The sequence below is a fragment of the Calypte anna genome, chromosome 1, assembly GCF_003957555.1.
Source record: "Calypte anna isolate BGI_N300 chromosome 1, bCalAnn1_v1.p, whole genome shotgun sequence".
NCBI lineage: Eukaryota > Metazoa > Chordata > Aves > Apodiformes > Trochilidae > Calypte > Calypte anna.
In genome coordinates, this window is record NC_044244.1 from 71,680,881 (window position 1) to 71,700,977 (window position 20,097).

General features: G+C 40.5%; 1 protein-coding gene across 1 annotated transcript in view; it reads right to left on the reverse strand.

Moving 5' to 3' along the window:
• Nucleotides 1-465: 465 nt before the first annotated feature.
• Nucleotides 466-20,097, reverse strand: part of CRYBG3 (crystallin beta-gamma domain containing 3) — a 92,396-nt gene continuing 72,764 nt past the window's right edge. Inside the window, exons 17-22 of the mRNA XM_030457784.1 lie at nucleotides 19,828-19,954; nucleotides 8,845-8,984; nucleotides 6,941-7,064; nucleotides 4,659-4,817; nucleotides 3,902-4,061; nucleotides 466-2,554 (exon numbers count right to left, since the gene is read on the reverse strand). Coding sequence (XP_030313644.1) covers nucleotides 2,466-2,554; nucleotides 3,902-4,061; nucleotides 4,659-4,817; nucleotides 6,941-7,064; nucleotides 8,845-8,984; nucleotides 19,828-19,954 — 799 coding nt within the window. The 3' untranslated portion in view covers nucleotides 466-2,465. The remainder of the gene's footprint in view (nucleotides 2,555-3,901; nucleotides 4,062-4,658; nucleotides 4,818-6,940; nucleotides 7,065-8,844; nucleotides 8,985-19,827; nucleotides 19,955-20,097) is intronic.

The window sequence follows — 20,097 nt, forward strand, 5'->3', positions numbered from 1 at the left end:
GCAAAGTTCAACACAAGAAAATCCATTTGTTCTGTCTGCTTGCCCTAAGAGAACAAAGGCTTCTTGTTAAAAGCTGTGTATGTTCAAAGTGGTAACATTTTTGCCCAAGAAAATCCCTTTCCTATCAGGTGCTGTCACCTCTGGAATAAACAAACAATGGTATTTAACCACTGCCTCCCCCAGCACCAAGTTAATGTGGAAGTAATCCACACCTGTAACTGGAATCTTATCTTCAGTGCTCACTTGAGTAGGTTTTGATGGGAGTAGTGCAGTTATTTTAATACCTCAGCATCAGTGTTTGCATAGGCAAACTAACTTAATAGCACAACATGTATCTGATACACTTATCCCTTTTTTGTCCATTCTAAAGGCAATACTTTACAGGAATGTGCCTGACATATGCTAAAACCTGCTGTTGAATTTGGTTTGTTTAAAAAGAAACCAACAAGCAGAATGTTCCTCCTAAAAAAGTTTTATACAATTAAAATATACATAATCAGCATTTTACATTCGAGATCTTTTACATACCAAAAGCCTGCTTTACTTTTTTATAACACTGACACACCAAATATGATTTAGTCATTCTCGGTTTAAAAGCCTAGAACTTTTTACACAGGCTTTTATTTTACAAATGGAAAGCAAGTCACGCATAAAACACTTGATATACTGATTTATATTAAAAAAGCAAAATAAGTGCTTTAGTCACAAAAATATGTACATACGTTTGAGGACACTACTTAGTTTTAGGCTAATTTTAGAATGCAAAATAGTAAGTGCAAGTAGATAGGTTTGCTTTTTTTTTTAAATAGTACTTTATAGAACTCAATTTCATAAAAAAATAGACATCCATATATTTTATTTCTGTGGCAAACTTACGGTTATGTGTTTTTATCTGTTTGGGAATGAATCCTGTCCAAATGCACAAGAAGAATTGTTACAGCTTTTGGAAACTAAAATATCCCTCTTTAGCTACCGTAAACTCTTTAAATAATTCTAGAAATGCATACCCTGAATATACAAATAAGGAAAAAAACATTACATATGCAATGAAGTTGATTAATTTAGTGACGCTGAAATCAAATTAAGTTACCAGTAATCTAAGGGCCTTCTCTTCCACTGCAGGTGTTCACAGCCCTACAACCATCCGCAGTTCCTCAAGTACTTGTTAGTGTTGAGTGAGGAATGTGCTTTTCAAGCTTGCAACAACTGCAGTCCAAGAAGGTGTTTATCTCTCTCAGGTGGCAGCTTGTAGGCACGTTGCATATTTTGTCATGCATAATCACGCATAATTCGCATGATTCTTGTCATAATAATTTCCTCCTTAAAAACAAAATCACATATGCATATTGCATAGTGCTGAAATGGAGGAAAGCACTCGCATGCCAAGGGCTGGACCATGGAGTCCAAGTTCTCACCCTTTGGGGTAAGAGGTGTCTCTTGGTGAGGAGCCATGGTAACTTTAACATGCACTGATGCTGTTCTTTTAAGATGAAGCAAGCATTGAAATGCAGGCTGCTAGCACCTTTAAAAAGACACACTCGGGTGAATTATTTTCTGAAGGAAGACTTAGTTTCAAGACCAAATTATGCTGTATTAAATTAATCTATATACATCAAAACAAACTACAGCTTGAGTTAGGATCATGACTGCTCTAAATGCAGCTAGCCCTTGGAAAAATCTAGCCCAGCCCAGGATTGTTTATTCTATTGTGATACATGCACATATGGGTCTGTGCTAAAGGTGACTTTCAATGGTAAATCAGTATCATGGGCTGGAAACAGGACATGGGTCAGCAAAACCAGTTCCTGAATCTGGAAATTTGGTACTGTTAAAAGAACTGAAAAGAAAGGCCTACCAGTAACATAAGGGGAGGAGAAAAGTCAGGCTTTCTCTCCTGCCCCATTGCATGTGCTGAGCTGGTCATTCCAGTTCAAAGTTGTCTTTATAAAAAAAAGAATAAAATTGCATTTTAGCAGGAGATATGATTTGAGCTTCAGGATCACTTGAAGCCTGTACAGTTTCACTTGGGACACAAAAGTTCAGCTCAACCTCTTTCAAGTTCATTAGTGCATTCATTCTTCAGTGAGCTTCCACCAGGTTTTGAGAAAAAGATAAAACCCACCATTTTGAAACAGCTTTCCCCATATTATCTCTTGCAGTTCATATCCTGCAAAACTTATGTCTGGTCTTTTGCATTTACTTTTAATACATCAGATGAAGAGTAATAGTGACTTTCACAGCACTGGCCTCTAAAGAATCAACTTTCCAGCAGAAAGCCATCTAATCAACCTCCCATCTTCCAGATTTATGCAAAATTCAGTTGTTTCAGGAGTTGGTTCTTGGCACGAAGGAAAGTAAAGGAGATGCTGCTTAAGGTTCCAGTGGTGTGTGACTTCAGTAGTTGATTTTTTTTTCCCCTCAAGGTGTTAATAACTCATAGAAGGTCCACATGTGTGGGGTTTTACTCACAATATTTCAATATCCCATTTTTGTGAATATTTGCCATCCACCAGCTGATTCATAATGATATGATTCTTGTCATAATAATTTCCTCCTTAAAAACAAAATCACAAAGGAAATTTTTTTAGAAGAAATGCTCAGGAGGTCTGTGCATAGGTTTGGAAAAGCATGACTAAGTAGGAAAAATAGCCAAAACATAGAAATTTCACTGAGTAGGGGGCTGATGTTTCTTTCAAACAGAGTGACATGTCAGCTTATGCCCTGAGGAGCAGAGTATATCACAAACTGTAGCCCCCAAACGATACCTTTCTGCCCAGAAACACCACCTGTAAAGAGACTTTGCTTTTGGCATATCCTGAGCTCCTGCTACGTGTTTGAATTTTTAAGGCACATATTGCTACAGCAGAAACACACAGCTTCACAGATACACATGAGACTATTTGGTGTAGCATATCCATTTCAACCACAGACTTAGTAAGCCCTCAAAACGAAATTCCTCTTTGAATACATGTAGCATAGAAATGGCAGTGCCTTTTCCTATCATGCCATAAACAAAAATCCGAGAAAAGAAGTGCTCTAAAGAGCTATTGCTATCAAGTGGTATCTTGCCACCCCAGCCCTCAACATGATATTTTGCATTACCCCAGGAAGCACAGCTTTCTGATAAAATAAGAACTGCCATTAGTATTACCAGCTGCATTTAACTATAACGCTTTGTAGTTACTTATGACTGCAGTAGTGGTTAAACACCTCAGTTCTGGAAGCCAGGAATGCTCTATTAGTTTCAACATCAGAGCTGAGAATTCATTATCAGTAAAATTTGAGCTGCAGAGGTCAGATGTGTAATGGCCAGTAGGACATTCACTGGAAATGCTCATTCCTTTACTTGTGGGATGTGCTGTTACCCTGGTCTGCAAGCCCTACAGGGGTATCAGGCCATCAATTAATTTACTTAGGCCTTATATCTCAAAAGAGAGCCCACTGAGCCTCATGATCAGCCACTGCCCCACTACCTTCCCCTAGGGATAATAAAACACTAGCACCAGCAGCAGGGCTTGAACAAATGGTGTGTGTATTAGAAGGACTAGGACTTGAACAATTAACCACCTTGAAAACATTAGGAATGAGCACTTTTCTCTTTTTGAGCCACATTTACTCCGTGGTTGCTTTTCCTTCATCATTTTGTCTTCTGTAACTTGCATGTCTTGCTATCAGCACTACTGAACTCCCTCAGGTAGAATAGTTGATCTGATCAAAATAAACATTTGGGATCAAAAGAGTAAAGTTCCCCCCTGCCCCACTGTTTCTTCTCCCACTGTCAAGCAACCCGACATAAACCTTATAGGAAAGATAGAATTCTGGATTGAATTGTAACTACAAAAAGCTGGAGTAAGTCAATTAACCTCTAACAAAAAAATGCACGTTTTTTTCCTTTAAATACCTTTAATATCAAGCACCAGTTGGTCACTGAGATATGAACTGATGGTTCCATCCTTGCTGACTCTCCACTTTTGCCTGTCCTTCCCATGTTCTGTCCAGAGCACCACTTTGGCCCCAGGCACATCTCTGCCACCAATGACATCCAGACAGGCATTGTTAGCCTAAGAAACAAAAACAGGAGTGAGATCCAGCCACAGAGCCTTGGTTTTGTGTCTGACATGTCTGTTTGAGGCACCCAGCATAGTACAGTAATCATGCTGTACTTGGTCACAAGTCTGGCAAGCCAGTCAGGAACAGATTATTCACAACTGACCAGCTGCTTGATGGAAGGTAATGATCTTTGTTTCTTCAGTGTTTCTTATGTTGTCAGCTTTTAATAACAGACTGTCAAGGGCAGCATTAATACAAAAACAGTTACACCCTTTCTTTGGATATTGCTTTTCAGAGAAATTTTGAACTCTGTAGAGGCAATAAACTTAAACTTGAAACCGCAGACAAGACCATCTTCCTATTTCCAGGAACATCAGTCCCATTAGACAGCTGTGAAAAGTAATCCAACTTTCCAAGGCAGACATATAAAAATCTGTCTATACTTAGTAACAAGATGAAGATTTTTTAAAAGAGTTGTGGTTTAAGATATACAGGAGATGCCAGCAGCTGCCCTGGTGTTAATGCTAGCCAACAGTAAAAGCAGGAATTGAAGGTGAAAGGACAGCAGGTGATACAATCCCACCCACTTCCAGCATGTGGAAACACACCTTGGATTTGAAGAGTCCGTGACAATAGTGCCAGATCTGGGTATTCTTCCCATTGTATGGGGACACATACACTGATGTTGCTCTTATATCTGCCAGGCTTCCAGCAACTGTCAGGTATTTCCCTTGGGCTTGGTTCCTCACTCTGAGGTACACTGCTGGCTGAAAGTGTGGGAAGGAAGATGAAGAAAGTCAATGCCTACTCTCAATCTTACATCAGCTTTCTGAAGTCCATGTTCCATTTCAGATGAGGATGCTAAATAATTTTTTTTGTTGGAAATGAACGTGTATGAAAGGCAGCCCTAAGGGTTATTCACAGGCAGATGGACAGATGCAAGCAGCAATGGCAGAAAATTTTTTTAAAAAATGCATTTGTTTATAGAGCTAGTTCATGTGATATGCAGAAATCTCTAGCTCAGCCTATTTCACTCAGTCCAGCATCAGTAAATGGGCTGTAACAAGCATTTTATTTGCAGGAAGCAAGACTCTGTGAGCCATGTATCCAGCAACTTCAGTCTCCATTAACTGAAATACATAGGAGAGAAGTTACACCATTGCTTCGGAATGTACATGGCAAACAGGGTACTGTTTTGGCACTTGTATTTACAGAGTTTACTCAAAAAATAAGGAAATTCTGTAGGGCCGCTACAGGTTCCAGCTTTTCCTCTGTTATTCCCCAGTTCTGGCACAAATAAAGAGCAGTATAAAGGGCAGCTCTGCCAGAACCCCAAGTAGTAAGTCACTGTCTTCTCGGAGCCTTGAATCTCCTCTTTTTCCATGTTGAAGCAAACCCTAAAGTAGAGACAATAAAGCTTCTCTCCCACCAGGTATCAATAAACTAACTTGTATTAAAGATTATAGTATACAGTTGTTCTTTATAAATAAGGGATTTCATTACAAAGTAACTGAGCAAAATTGTGCCTCATCTTGCCTGAGTTTCAAATGTTTTGCTTTTTCTTGTACTACCTATTAGACTGGCAGACTTGACTTCTTGTAATTCATAGTGGAGACAGAAAAAATAGAAAGTGGTGCAGGTTTGTACTATCACTCCAGTCTCAAAAAAAAAAAAAAAAAAAAAAAAGTGTCAGTATGTCCACAGAAATGTCAAGAACAGGTAGCTGCACCAACTCAAGGAATCCTTCAGTTTGCAGGAGTTAAAACAAAAAAAATAATGACACAATCTCTCACTGTCCCAGCAAAGCAGCTCAAATAGGCCTTGTAACACTATACACTATTGTAGTGTAGAAAAGGAAGATACCAAATACAAAAGTTATTCAGAGTGCTGGATGAAGAAAGAATTCTGGTTTTAAGATCAGCAGAAATTATTTTCATTATTATTTGCAAAAACATCCAAAATGAGATCCTTTGGTAGTTACCAGTTCCAAAGAATTACAGGGAGCTGTCAACTTCTTAGTAAAGAAGGGACAAAAAAAATTAAATTAGTTTTCTAGAGTTTCTAGAGGTGGGAGGGAGCAGGTAATGCAAACCTGATGCTAAAGACAATTACTTTTGTTCAGTGCAACATTTGCCCTGTTGAATCTATTGTTTAAGAATAAAGCAGTATTTGTCACATGGGGATACAGGTTCTGGTGCTAATGAAAACTTTTCCTGTGGAGTTGCTCCTCACGTTCTCTGCCACTCTTCCCTGTGTTTTTGAGTGATGCCAAAACTGTTTGGCTTATGTGTCTCACTGATTGCCTGATGCATCTTGGAAAGGCAGAGAAGCAGAACTGTATTTCCTTTTCCTTGAATGAGGGTTTTGCTTATCTACTTTTCACAAAGTTCTTAAAAACTTGTGGTTTTGAGACCTGAATCTTTGAATGAGGCTGAAAATCGGCATTAGTTGGGGTGAAGCAGAGAGGGAAAATGAGTGGGACTGCATTAGCTTTTCTTCTTTTGGAAATCCAGGCTACAGTGCAATGAAATTTGTTATTGCTTCCATTTATATGAATTATAAAACAACCCAATATAGAACTGCTTTTCTCATTATTACTGCAAGTGTAAAAATAGAGCATCTGCATAACATGCTAATGAGTTACTCAGAAAACCAAAACTTGGCTCTAATACACTAGGAATTATTTCCCTTTAGGAGCCTAATATAGATCTCAGCAACTGCCACTGGAGGAATTTTCTGCTTCAGTAATCTGCCAGTTAGTCCTTGTGGCTGTCATCATTTGGCCTGATTTAAGGAGTACAATGCCCACCATTATACTTAGTACTAAAGCTTATACTTGGACACTAATCTTTGTCCAAAAAAAGAATTTGTCCTTGCACGATTACAGTACCTGCTTCACAGGACGAAGGGAGCCAATTACTTTCCAGTCACTGTGTTCATTCCAGTTGGAAATCTCACCGGGTTCCAGCAGGATCTGCTTTCCTAAAAAATTACATCCTTCATATGCAATCCACCTGGATACAGAAAACAGAACACGAAAGACCACGTTAACCAGAGCAAAGCTGAACTAGAGGTTTGCATTCAGGACTGTGCTCTTGAAAGCCCCCAAACCTGTTCACAGTAGTGCTAGGATCAAACCTCTATTACCATGCTGCAAAATGCCATCCGTTTCAGTGGTTTAGCTGTTTTCTGTCTAAATTAAGAACTGTTTTCTATTTGTCTGCCTGAAACTTGTAAACTCCACTCCCCGTGCTGTCTCTCAACCCCCACAGTTCTTTCCCACAAACACAGGAATCTGTGCATGAACCCAGATGGGAACAATTCAGGTTTCAGTGGGCATGCATTAGGAAACCGGAGTCACACACTAGACCGCACTATTTACAGCTTTGCCCGGTTGTACATACTAATTATGAGAGGATCTTGCCCAATGATTTTTCAAAGAAGTTAAAGCTTTTTATAGCTATTCAACTTACCTGACAACACATACAAAATAGTTACACCAAAACCTACGCATTGCTGTAGCACTTTCCTGTCATGGACAAGGCTGAATCACAGCTACAGGACTGGCACATACAGGTCTCTTGTTATCTAGGCATCTGCTCCCTAAATACTGTGTTGCTGCTCACAAAGGCAGCCTCAAGATCCCAGATCAGTTTTGTTTCTATCAATAGGATGTTGTTGTGCAGTGAATCCTAAGACAACCGTGCTCTGGAGCATTACCTAAGTTAGGCTTGGCCTTCGTACCAACCTCAGAAAATTAGAGGAGCACTTGACAGTGTTTTATCATGGGTATCTATAGAAGGGTTTTGACCTCTAGGGGGTCACAGGTTGGAGGTGTTTGAAAAATTTTTTGTAAGAATCTCCACAGAGATGCACCTAAGCTGTGATAACTCTACACTAATTTCTTGCCCAACTAATTAATATTTTGAGTGTGTTTGTGTCATTTCATAAGATCTTCCAAGAAAATCACAGCCCTGCTTATGTGAGAAAGGTGGGTAAAAGGTCAAAAATAAACACAGGAAATGTGTGTCTCGTTACAAGAACAGCAGTTTACAGTCAGTCTCAGTGGCAGGATGAGACTCTGCATGTTATTTGTTGATACTGTGGATGTTTGCTGTGGGTGGGATGAGAACCTGCCAAGGCAGATATTCAGAGCTTCTCCAAAAGGTGTAAGGAGGGGATGCAGAAGAGGTTAGAAGGCCACTTCTGCAGATACAAAATGGTTTTCACAGAAGACCCTGGGTGTGTATTCACACTGATTGAGAGGGATCCAACTACTCACAAACGCAAATTACTGTTCCAGCTGTCAGACCTGCCCCGAGCTTCTCTCAGAAGTTGCTGCCTCTTTGGCAGCTGAGCAGCAAGTCAAGCTTCACTGAAGCACTGCAGTGCTTTATGTTAAATCACTGCAGTCTACAGCTGGCATTTTACAGCCAGTTAATAAAGGCAGTCTGGGTTTACTCTACCTGTCTATGTAAGTCAGCAATCAAAACTTATTTACTTTTGGTTTCTGGCTTCAACAATAAGCTCCATTGTTAGTTACTCTATAGGGATAAAAGGACAATTCTTACAGGGGGAAATACAACCTCTGCCCAGAGTTCTTGTTCCATTTTGGATCCTGATACAAAAGGTATGTCCAATATTCAAGTATATTTTATGATTTTATATTGTCTCAAAATAAAAGTTAGAATTTCAAACACATCCTATGAAAAAAGGCAGTGACTGGCAGAAAATGCATGCACAGTAGTAGCTCCTTTAATGCAAATCTGACAAGAATATTTCTCCCATACTTACAATCCACTTCTCACCCATACAGACTGAGTGTAAAAATGAAGGTCCTCATTCAAAACAGAATTGATGGGTTCACTGAAGTGCAGTTCTCTGCCCTTGCAGCATTCCAGAGCAAACAGACTGATGGAGGGCTCAGCAAAAACCTAAGAAGAAAAAAAATGGAGAATTTTACTAGGAATAGCCTAACTTCTGTTCTTAGGTATGACACACACATTTACCATTTCAGTTTAATTTCCACCTGCTTTTGGATTACAGCATGCTTCCTCAGCAAATTTAACAGCAAGATTTAAAAAAAAAAGTACATCCACCAACAAAGCACACAGAGCTGAAACATATTTGATTTATCAGTGGCTTTGTCTTCAGAATATAGTGCCCCACTGACACGGGTCAGACACAGTGAGTCGCTTCAAGATGCAGGGCCTCTGTTTGCATTTGAAAAATCTTTTTGATCTGTATCTGTATCATCTGAGCCTTGTTTTCTTTTCATAAATTCAGTTTATTTACTGATGGAACAGGTTACAGCAGTAGTTTTCATGATAATCTGCAGACTGCATCTAAAGCAGTGAGGTGAATGACAAGTCCACTGTCCACAGACTTCAATTAGCAGTGGCTCAGTTGAAAAATCTTAGGGATCTACAAATTGGAAAAGGTTAACAATATCAGGACAAAAAAATTCTCTATGTTTTTAACAGACATTCCTGTTTGTCTTCTGACAATCTTGAAGAAATTGCGTAATTAGTAACCCCTTCAATCTCATGAAGCATTGAAACATTTTTCACTTTATGTGCTAGATTTCTACACTTGAGAGATTGCCTATGAAAGCAAATAAAGGGATCAGTTAGGACAAAAATGTGGTACAGCTGTAAGATCAGCAGAGAAGCGTGGAGGGAACAGAGTTAAATACACAAAGTCTGTGCTGCGTACAATTAACACTTGCACAGTTTTCCAGCATTTTTAACCTAAAACCACCAGGGAAGTTCTGTAACCAAAATCTTATGCACTTCTAGTTTGTACCTTGATGCAGCTGGTAGAGGAAAAGGGAACAGATCTGACAAACTGCTTCAATTATCAGCCCCTTGAGGGAAGTCACCTTGCTCTTAGGAGATGTTACTCTGAGATAGCCAGCCCAGGATTTGTTTTGCAGCAAAACATAGCCTCAGGTGGAATGAATGAACCAAAATCTTGCATTACAGTTGACATAGGCACTGAGTAATTGAGAGACCTTAACTTGCATGTTTGAAGAGGCATGTGTATTGCAGTGAAGTGTCTCTGAAGAGCTCAGTGGTGATTCAGGACTTCGAAATTTACTGGCACTGACTCAGTGCACTTGGCACACAGCTGGTTGTTCAAATCCTGCCTCAGAGAAATTGCTTTCTCCTGCTGATCAGTGCAGGGACAATGTAAGTCATGTAATGTCACAGGGACAGGGAGTTTGCAGGGAAGTTTTACGGAGCCTGGGAATCATCCACCCTCAAAGACTTTTAAAGCCCAATGAGCTCCTTAGAAAGCAATGTTACTAAACAGAAAGAGACTAAAGGCCCATAATGTTTTGATTTTAGAATGTCAGTTCTTCCCACTCACCTTCTGCTGGATGAGGTGGATAAAATTTATGATTTTTAAAGTCTTACTTTGAAATCTAGACAGCTACTTCTCAGGTTGATTTGCTCAGCAAGGCAACTTCATCACAGTCTGCAAGAGCCTACTCCCTTGACACAGGCTTTCACCTGAGGAGACTCAGAAGCCATGTCCAGAACAGGTCTAACAGGGAAAAATTTCACAGGTCCATTAGTAGTAAGCACAGGAAACACCATTTGGCATCCTTGCTGTTAGACATTGTTACCAAAACCTAAAATTTACCCTGCTATTGCAATATTCAATGTGGTAAGAGGGATGCTGTACTAGATGGACAAGTCATCTGATCCAGCATATCCTTTTAATACAACAGGAATCCAAACAACCAGTTGGTGAAGGCAATTATAATTACTCTAGTTCTCACGTGGCTGTGACCATTTGAACATAATGGGCCTGAGAAAGTCCTGCCCAGTTGCACAAAGCCCCAGCTTGATGTACACAGCAGATGTACCTTTCCAGTGAGATGTACCTTACACAGATCTCACCTTTCCAGTGAGACCTTAGAAGGACTCCACTGATCCTGGCAAAGATGTGAAGCACAGAAAAAAACAAGCACTCAAGCTCTCAAGCACTGAAGCTCTCATATTTCCATTACCATATATAGAGCAATGAGCTGACCACTCACTCCGTATATACCATTTTATACCAACAGTTGGCAGCAGTGACTCAGCCCGGCTTTTTTCTCTGATTTTGTTTTCATAGCTCCATGGAAACTACCAGCAGTAAAAAACAAGGTTTTGAGCCTATGCTGTTACAGAGGCATCTTGCTCCTACCCTCCTACCCTTCCTTGCAGAATGCTGAGTTGTACTTTCACCCATTTTCTGGCTGACAAGTTATCACATACCGATAAAGGTGAGACTGAGAGGATCAGGGTTTTATTCACCAAGGCCTGATCCTGACAGGCCAGAGAGGAATGGGACTCTCTGAGAGCCAGAGGAAGGACAAACATGCAGAGAATACAAGAGGTGACCACCTCAGAACATGGCATTGCTCTAGGTACATCCCAGGTATGAAAGGTGAGCCCACACCTGGTAAGTCATTCCCATGTCTAGGTCAGGATTAAAGATCTACTCAGAAGTATCCCATGGGCTAGAGTTCTAGAAGGTAGAGGGGCCCACGTGAGCTGGTCAGTATTCAAACATTACTTCCTCCAAGCTCAAGATAAATGTATCCCCGTAAAAAAAAAAAAAAAAAAAAAAAAGAAAAAAAAAAGAAAATTAGGATGGATAAGCAAGATGCTGATGCTCCTGGAGAAACTCAGACAGAAGAGGGAAATTTACATTATGTGGAAAAAGGGTTTGGTTAATTGGGAGGACTACAGAAATGCAGCATGATTATGTAGAGATTTGACAAGAAAGGCCAAGGGTCTCTTGGAACCTAGTCTGGCCAGGGAGGTGAAAGAAAACAAGAAGAGTTTCTTCAAATACATCCATGAGAAGAAGAAGAGTAGGGAGTAAGTGGGCCCACTGATAAATGAAGTGGGAGATACAAGACCAGAAAATGCAGATATGGCAGAGCTGCTGAATGCCTTCTTTGCCCCAGTCTTTACTCCAAAGGTCAGCCCTCAGGAATCTCAGGCACTAGAAGTAAGGGAGAATAACTGGAAGGAGGAAGACTTTCCACTGGTCAGTGTAGACTGGGCTAGAGATCACTTGGATAAACTGAAAACACACAAATCTACGGGCCCTGACGGGTGCATCCATGTGTGCTAAGAACGTTGCCTGACATTGCTGCCGAGCCACTTTACTTCATTTTTGAAAAACCATGGAAAATCAGAAATGCCCAAGGGCTGGAAGAAAGCCAATGTCACTCCAGTCTTCATAAGGAGCAAGAAGGAAGACCCAGGGAACTACAGACAAGTCACCCTCACCTCCATCAGGCAGAGCATGCTCATTCTGGAGCCACCTCTAGCCACTTGAAAAAAAAAAAAAAAAAGGTTATCAGGAGTAGCCCACATGGATTTACTAAGGAGAAATAATGCTTAACTAACCTGATATCCTTCTACAAAGGCATGATCAAATGAGTAGATGAAGGGAGAGCACTGAATGTCATATACCTTGACTTCAGTCAAGCTTCTGACAGTCTCCCATAACATCCTCACCACAAAATTAAAGAAATGTGGGACAGATGATTGGGCTGTGAAGTGGACTGATAAGTGGCTCAACAACAGAGTTCAGAGGGTTGTGATCAGTGGCGCAGAGTCAAGTTGGAGGCCTGTGGTCACTGGTGTTTCCCAGGGAATAGGGTAATAGGACTGGGTCCAGTTTTGTGCAATATCTTCATCAATGACCTGGATAAGGGGATGGAGTGTTCCCTCAGCAAGTTTTATATGAAGCTGGGAGGGTTGGCTGATAACACCAAAAACGTAAAAGGCAAGGACAAGCATAGAGTCCTGCCCCTGGGAAGGAATAACACCAACCACCAGTACAGATTAGGTGATGTCCTGCTGGAAAGCAGCTCCATGGAGAAAGACCTTGGAATCCTAGTGGACAGCAAATTCTCCATGGATCAACAATGTGCCCTTGTGGCCAAGAGGGCCAATGATACCCTTGGATGCATCACGAAAAGTGTGTCCAGCAGATCTAGGAAGATTCTTCTCTCTCCTCTACACTGTCCTGGGGAGGCCACTGGAATACTGTATCCAGTTTTGGGCCGGCCAGTTCAAGAGAGACAGTGATCTAATGGAGAGAGTCCAATGGAGAGCTACAAGGATGATTAAGGGACTTGAACATCTCTCCTATAAAGAAATGCTGAGAGAACTGGGGCTGCTCAGCCTTGAGAAAAGAAGGCTGAGGGAATCTTATTAATGTCTATAAATATCTGAGGGGTGTGTGTCAAGAGGATGAGGCCAATTTCTTTTCAGTGGTGCCCAGTGATAGGACAAGGAATACTGGGTTTAAACGACAACATGGGAAGTTCTACTTCAACATGAGGAGAAACTTCTTTACTGTGAAGGTGATGGAGCACTGGAACAGGCTGCACAGAGAGGCTGTGGAGTCTCTTTTTCTGGAGACTTTCAAGACCCATCTGGATGTGTTCCTGTGTAGCCTGCTCTGGGTGACCCTGCTTTGTCAGAGGGGTTGGACTAGATGATCTCTAGAGATCCATTCCAACCCCTAACATTCTATGGTTCTATCACTACCTTAGCTTCCTTCCATGGTTATTTTAAGGAAAATACCTGAAATGCCACCCCTTGGGGAAAGCTTGCCAATGTTCAAGAATTACAAAGCACAAAAGAATTACTTAACCTGATCTTTGTATGTTAAGGAACTAACTGCCTTGCTTAAACCAGCACCAATAAAATTTTAAGAAATTTTGCTTGTTCTGTTTTTTAATGCCAGCGTCCAGGGAGAAATTTGAAGAGATTTAATATATACAAGAGGCCACTGATTAAGAAAGGCTATACCTACCTAGCATTTCAAGATATAGACAGCTTTGTGAACTGTTAAATACAGTGATATTCTTTACTTAGCAGGTGTGGTAGCCTATGGCTAATACAGAATGTGATGCCATGAAAAATGACACAGCTTTTTTCCTGCCCCATGGGGTGATTTCAGAGGATGTAAAGTAAACCATGGAAATCAACACAATAAAAATACCTTGCACGGTTCAACTCTGCTCAGACTTTCCCTGCAACGACTTCCACCTTTTCTTTAACACAGAGAAGCTCTGCATCACAATTTTTTCACAATTCAGAACAGAATTTTATGCTTTCCCAGTTCAGAAAAAAATGCAACACCAGCCCTAAGTGTTTGATCTTAAACAAAGACCAGAGTAAGATGAGCTTCTTTTCAAATGCCCTTTGTTCCCAGGGCAAGGCAAGGAAAAGCAATAGTGTACAGACACAAAGAAGCTAAGAAAAATGGTGCAACAACTAAAAACCAAGTGCAGAGGTCAATTTGCACACCTGTCTACAATAAAAACAAGCAGAATTTTTAGCTATTGATAGCATATGGATAATTTTTCATCATGAATTCTGTGAAAATTATTACTAATAAAGCCCCTTTGAGAAATGCTCACCCCAGAGCACAACTTTTTTTTTTTTTTTTTTTTTTTTTGCAAACTTAGATTTTGCAGACTGTCATGTGAAAACCTAATATAGCCAAAGAAAGGAATACATGGAGGAAGACTAAAACATGACTGTAACCTAGTCCCCAACCCACTAAGGGTTGGTACATTTCCCCACCTCACATCCCTGCTGACTTGTTGCTATGCAAACAGCATTTGCCAGAACTTTAACTGGAAGAGACTCCACAGCTGTATTACACCACCTTGGAAAAATCTTCAGTCTTGGCTAACTCATAATTTACAACTGTCTTTACTGGAGCTGCACTCACCTGGCTGCCCTTCAGTGTGGGAAGAGTGCCTGGATGAGGGAGAGGAACATGGTGCTGGATGATGGTAACACCCATGGTCCAGTCCCAGTTACACAAAATGACTCATTGCCTGGCCATGAGAAAACACTGATTAATTTTTATATCTGGTTTTATTATTTGCCTCAGGAGAATGCTGGGGAGATTAAATTAACACCTGTATTTAATTTAGAAAGATAATCAACACAGAAGCACGGGAACTACGATGATTGATAAGACCAAAAATAAGGAATGCCTCAAAAGAAAGAAATAAAAAAAAAGGTGTTGCACAGCCTAAACCCCAGATTTCATTTTTGTTTTTAAAAATGGCTTAACTTAACAGTTTTTAAAAACTAGCTTAACTTTAGTGCTGAAGTTAATGTTTTAGAAAGACCACCAATTGCTTACTGCAGCAATCCTGGGTACTCTTGTCCAAGTAAGTCACATCAAATACTACCCGGAGTTTAATAAAACATGCCTGAGGAAAGGCAGCACTGGAGCTGAACTCCCCTGTGTAAGAACCTCTCATAAGGGTTTATATCCCAAAGGATTAACAACTTCAAGCAACAAACACTGGGCAAATGCCCCAAAATGCAACCGTGGCCCTATAAATGGCCTAGCAGACTTTAAACACTTTCCACCAGGTGAGCTGCCCACACTTCCCTTTTCATGAAGTCATGGCCAAGCAAAAGGCAAATCCTTGCTCAAAGAGGCACAGACAGCAGCAAATGGAGCTGCCCTTAAACCCCTGCTATCCTTTTACCTGCCAGTAGAGTGGCTATTATCAACAGTACCAGCAAATTTCATCAACAAGCATTTCTTAAAAAGTGCTCTGGAATTTCTAGATGAAAGGAGACGATGAGAGGCAAGTTAGATTAGTTCCAGTTGTTCCTACCACTACTAAACAGACATGTACTCTTCTAGCATTAAGTGTGTAAATAGTCTGTTCACTTAAAGCAATACAATCCTGTATCCAGGATTTATAATGCCATCCTGTACTATAAAATAGTGCATTAAAAAGACTCATTGGTCTTCCAGAAGCATTCCCTTTTTCAGAAGAGAAAAGGCCACGTAACACGTTGCTATTCAATACGCAATCCAGATTAATATATGGTTATTGGGACACAATTTTTCTTCCCAGAATGCTGGAAAATAAAGGACATGGTTATCTCATTACCAAGGCACAGATACAAGGTTCCTTCTTTGTACCCTCTCATTAACCTACAGCTTTTCCTAAAAGCTCACAGAAGGCCAAAGCAGTCCAGTATGAATTTGAGAAAAACAGCACAGCAGGGAAAAATACAGGTAGGATCTCCTTAAGATTTAGTTTGAGTGTTTTATGCCTCAGAGATTATGATGGGAAAGAGGTTCCTGGGAATATGAAACACCCTCCCCAACAAAGCTAATTTTTTTCCTACTTCCTAACAAACAATAGAGGAAATGGGTGGCAAAGATGTGCTTTAATCCTCCGTGACTCCATAACACAATAAAATGGGTAAAAAACCAAAAGTGGAGTGATGTTTACGTTAATTTCATGAGAAATGGGGGAATAAGTGTGTGGAGGGGGTGGGGTCAGCATGCTATAGTTAAAGGATGACAATCTCACTTCTCAGCAAAGAACCCACAAAACATCCCTCCAAGACACAGATGCTAGAACAACAGCTAAACAGCCTAAAATACAGTCATGACAGTGAAAAAACCATACCATTGCTAGTCCAAGGCTCCAAATTAATCTTCCATTGTTCTGAAAGTTTGGGGGTTCTCCTATTTTAATTGGGCCAACTCAAGGATTTAGAGCAAGATTTCTCATTTTGCTATATAATTAAGTTCTTAAACAGGCAAACTATATTTCTGGCAATTTTCTAATTAAAACCTCAAAAATTTACTTTCTCAAAAAAAAAAAAAAAAAAAAAAAAAAATTAAAAAACCCCCAAAACATTTGCTATATCTGTTTGCAAATATTTTGCCACATTTTCAACTGGTTGATTTATTTTCAAAAAATTCAGTCAACGCTTTGTCAGAATTCTTATCTGTTTCATATAGATTAAAGCATTAGTGTTACCTCACTCAGTTATAAAGTTATAATGATCCCACCCTACAGCAGAATCCTGCAAGGAATATCATTAGTGTAGTTCTATCAGGTCACAAAAGCATGTTCCTCTCCATGAAGGAGTTCTAAAAATAAGTAACTTTGATCATCAACTACTTCTTCCAAAGTGCAGACCCAGAAACCCTATGGCAGCTGACAACATCCAAAAAGCCTCTCAAAACTGTTAGAGATTTTAAATGAAAACTCATGAGTTACACCAAAGGTACTGGCTACCTGCAAAGGCAAACCCATTTTCTTTTAGTTACCAGAACAGATGGGAACAGAAAGAGCATCCTGATTCAGGGTCAGACACAGAAATTGGTGTGGATGCCCCCACCAAGCTGCATCCCCTGCTGGTGTCAGTGACCTGTGCTGCTTGCTGTGTTTCACACCTCCTTTGGATTTAGAGCCACACACAAAGCATCTATGCTCTTTGATACACCCTGCAGACAAAAGCCCAGAATTGGGACTTCACTCAGCTGTACAATATCAAGGCAACATATATAGTTAATAATCATTACAATATTGCAAATTAGAAAGGGAATACCCAGATCTCATGTCCCCATTTCCTCCAGCAAATCTGTTCTTCTATCCCAAAGGACTCACCCAAACAATCTGCTTCTAAAACACCCAGCTGGACCACACCTAGACCAGTCAATGGACCTGGACTGTTTTCAAAGGCTGATAATGAGCTTGCCTCATGACTCCTCTGCACTGCTAAAAGCTATTTCTTCCCCTCTGCCAGTGCCACACATGGGCCTCTACTTCTAGTCAACATCTGGGATGCAGAAACCTCACACAATGAAGCAACACATGGCTCCCCTGCCATGTGAGGGGACTTCAAACAGTTACACATTCAGCAAGTATCTCCCTCACTTAAAGGAGAGCTGGAGGCAATGCACGTTTAAGGCTTGGTGCTGGGCTTAAACATTACCCTCCCTCTTTATACACACCTTAGGTCTGAAATCAGGCTGGTATTTAAAGCTGAACAATGGAAGGGGCTCCCAATGTGACAACTGAATTCAATAAGGCTATACAACAATCCCACTTGGGAATACGCTCGCTGCTGTCTTGAATGAGCTAACAAAAATATCTTGCAATAGAAAGGGCTCTGTTCCAAGAACAGTGCATTGCAGACAATGCACAGAATTAACTATGGCTGTTTCTGACCAGTGACCAAAGTCACTGCTGTGTGCTTCCCATCACGTCTGTGCTGCACAATGCCTCCCAGCGCCGTCCCGTGCCATCAGCGCACACAATGCGCTGGGGCTGATGAGGGCATTTCTATTTGTAACACAGGTGTGGCTCAACACCATTTTATGAAGTTCAGTGCCTCAATTTTGTGAAATACAAGGGCTCCTATTGCAAAAAAAAAAAAAAAAAAAAGGAATTGAACTAAGAGGTGAAGCCACTTGAAAACTGTAGAGGAAGATGTGTAAGCTTCCCACACACAGCCCGCCAAACACACTTCTCCCAGGGCTTGGCCTTCAGTGAGAGCTCCCTGTAGCTTCCTACTATGCCAAACTCCAGAGCTGCTTCCTTGTGAAATTACAGGCTGAGAGATTTGGATGAGACCTACCATTTCATGTCAAAACTTCACCCTAAATTAGCAGAGCAGAGTCCAAAAGGCTAACGTGAAACAGATCTTTAACATGAGAAAAAAAAAAAAAAAAGCCTCTCAGCAGGAGGGAAGCTATAGATCCACTGAAGTCACTTGTGTCTGTATAACCTAGTGACCAACTCTCAGTCTCAAGCTCTATATCGTTCCCACATTACCATGGATTTTGCTGTTGTGTTTTTTTTTCTGTTTGGCTGTTTTTTAAAAACCTGTTAACAAACAGAAGAAAAAGGACTTCAATACTCAAAGAAAACTGAACTGAGTAAACTTTAAAGTCTAGTTTTTTAAGAGTTATATTGAAGAGCACAAGTCATATAGACTGAGTTTGTGTTCTGCCATCAGGGAAGGAGGAAGAGTTCTGCAGAAGTTGGTCAGTGCTAGAGAGGAGTGGAAAGAGCAGCCACTTGGTTCTTTTACCAACAGCATTCTGGTCAGTGTGTCTTTGATGAACATTCACAGGAGCATGGGATGAAGGATTACAAGAGGATGTACAAAGGCCTGTATCTATCTTGTACTGGATAGTACAATGCATTCCAATCCAATTTCCTGTCTATAAAGAATCTTGTATCTTACCTTATTGCTACCTGACTGTCACTTGACTGCGATATGGTGGAACAACCAAAGTGACCTGCAGGTCACATAAAGACCATACATGTACCACAAGTATTTGCCCTGTATCTCAGAAGTTACCAAGGGAGAGGATGCTCACATAAGGTTCGGACTGGACTGTCTGATGCATTATATGCAGCTCATAGGCACTTGTGTGGTATACTACACCAATTTATTACCCCATGATTTGAGATGCCATTAGGAAGTAAAAATATTTCTTATATTTTCATAAAATAGTAAATTAAATAGCATTATGGCAAGTATATGCTACCTTATAATTTCAATTTTCATGTCTTCTGTGTATATTTAAGATTGAACCTTGGCTGTTGGCCTGATAAAAGAAGCCCTGTATGCTTAGACAATGTGACAAAATCAATGTCTCAGCGTGTACTAAGCTTGGTGAGCTGTATCATAAAGACCAGTCAGAGAAAACCACCAACCAATGCAACTCATATAAAAGAGAGCAATTTTGAGCCCAGAACACCCAAGAGTGTGTGCCGACAAGTAACCGCATGCATGTGTGCAAGCAGCCTGGCTTGTTCCTAGCCCAACAAAATCCCATAAGCCAGGAAACAAACTTTACTCTCTTCCCTGCGTGGGAGTTTGTTTAACGCAAGCACTTGCTTCAGACGTCTGATTAGGAAAAGAGTTCCAAAACGTTATTTTTCTCCAATAAAGTCCTTACGTATTGAATAGGCTTGAGGGATTTGATTGTAGCTTTTGGGCAGCCACAGGAACTGAGGTCAACGTAGAGGCCTTCTTCCAGCACACACTGATTGTCAGTGATTTCCCCTTGGTAATACAGGAGCCAACTGCAAGATTAATGTAACAAAAGAGATTAACTGCTGTAGCTGGTTGTTAACAGGAAGGTTTTTTTCAAGATTTAATATTTGCTAAGGACACAAGGAATAAAAAATGTGTTCGTTTTTATTAAGCTTAAAAGTAAGTTGACTAC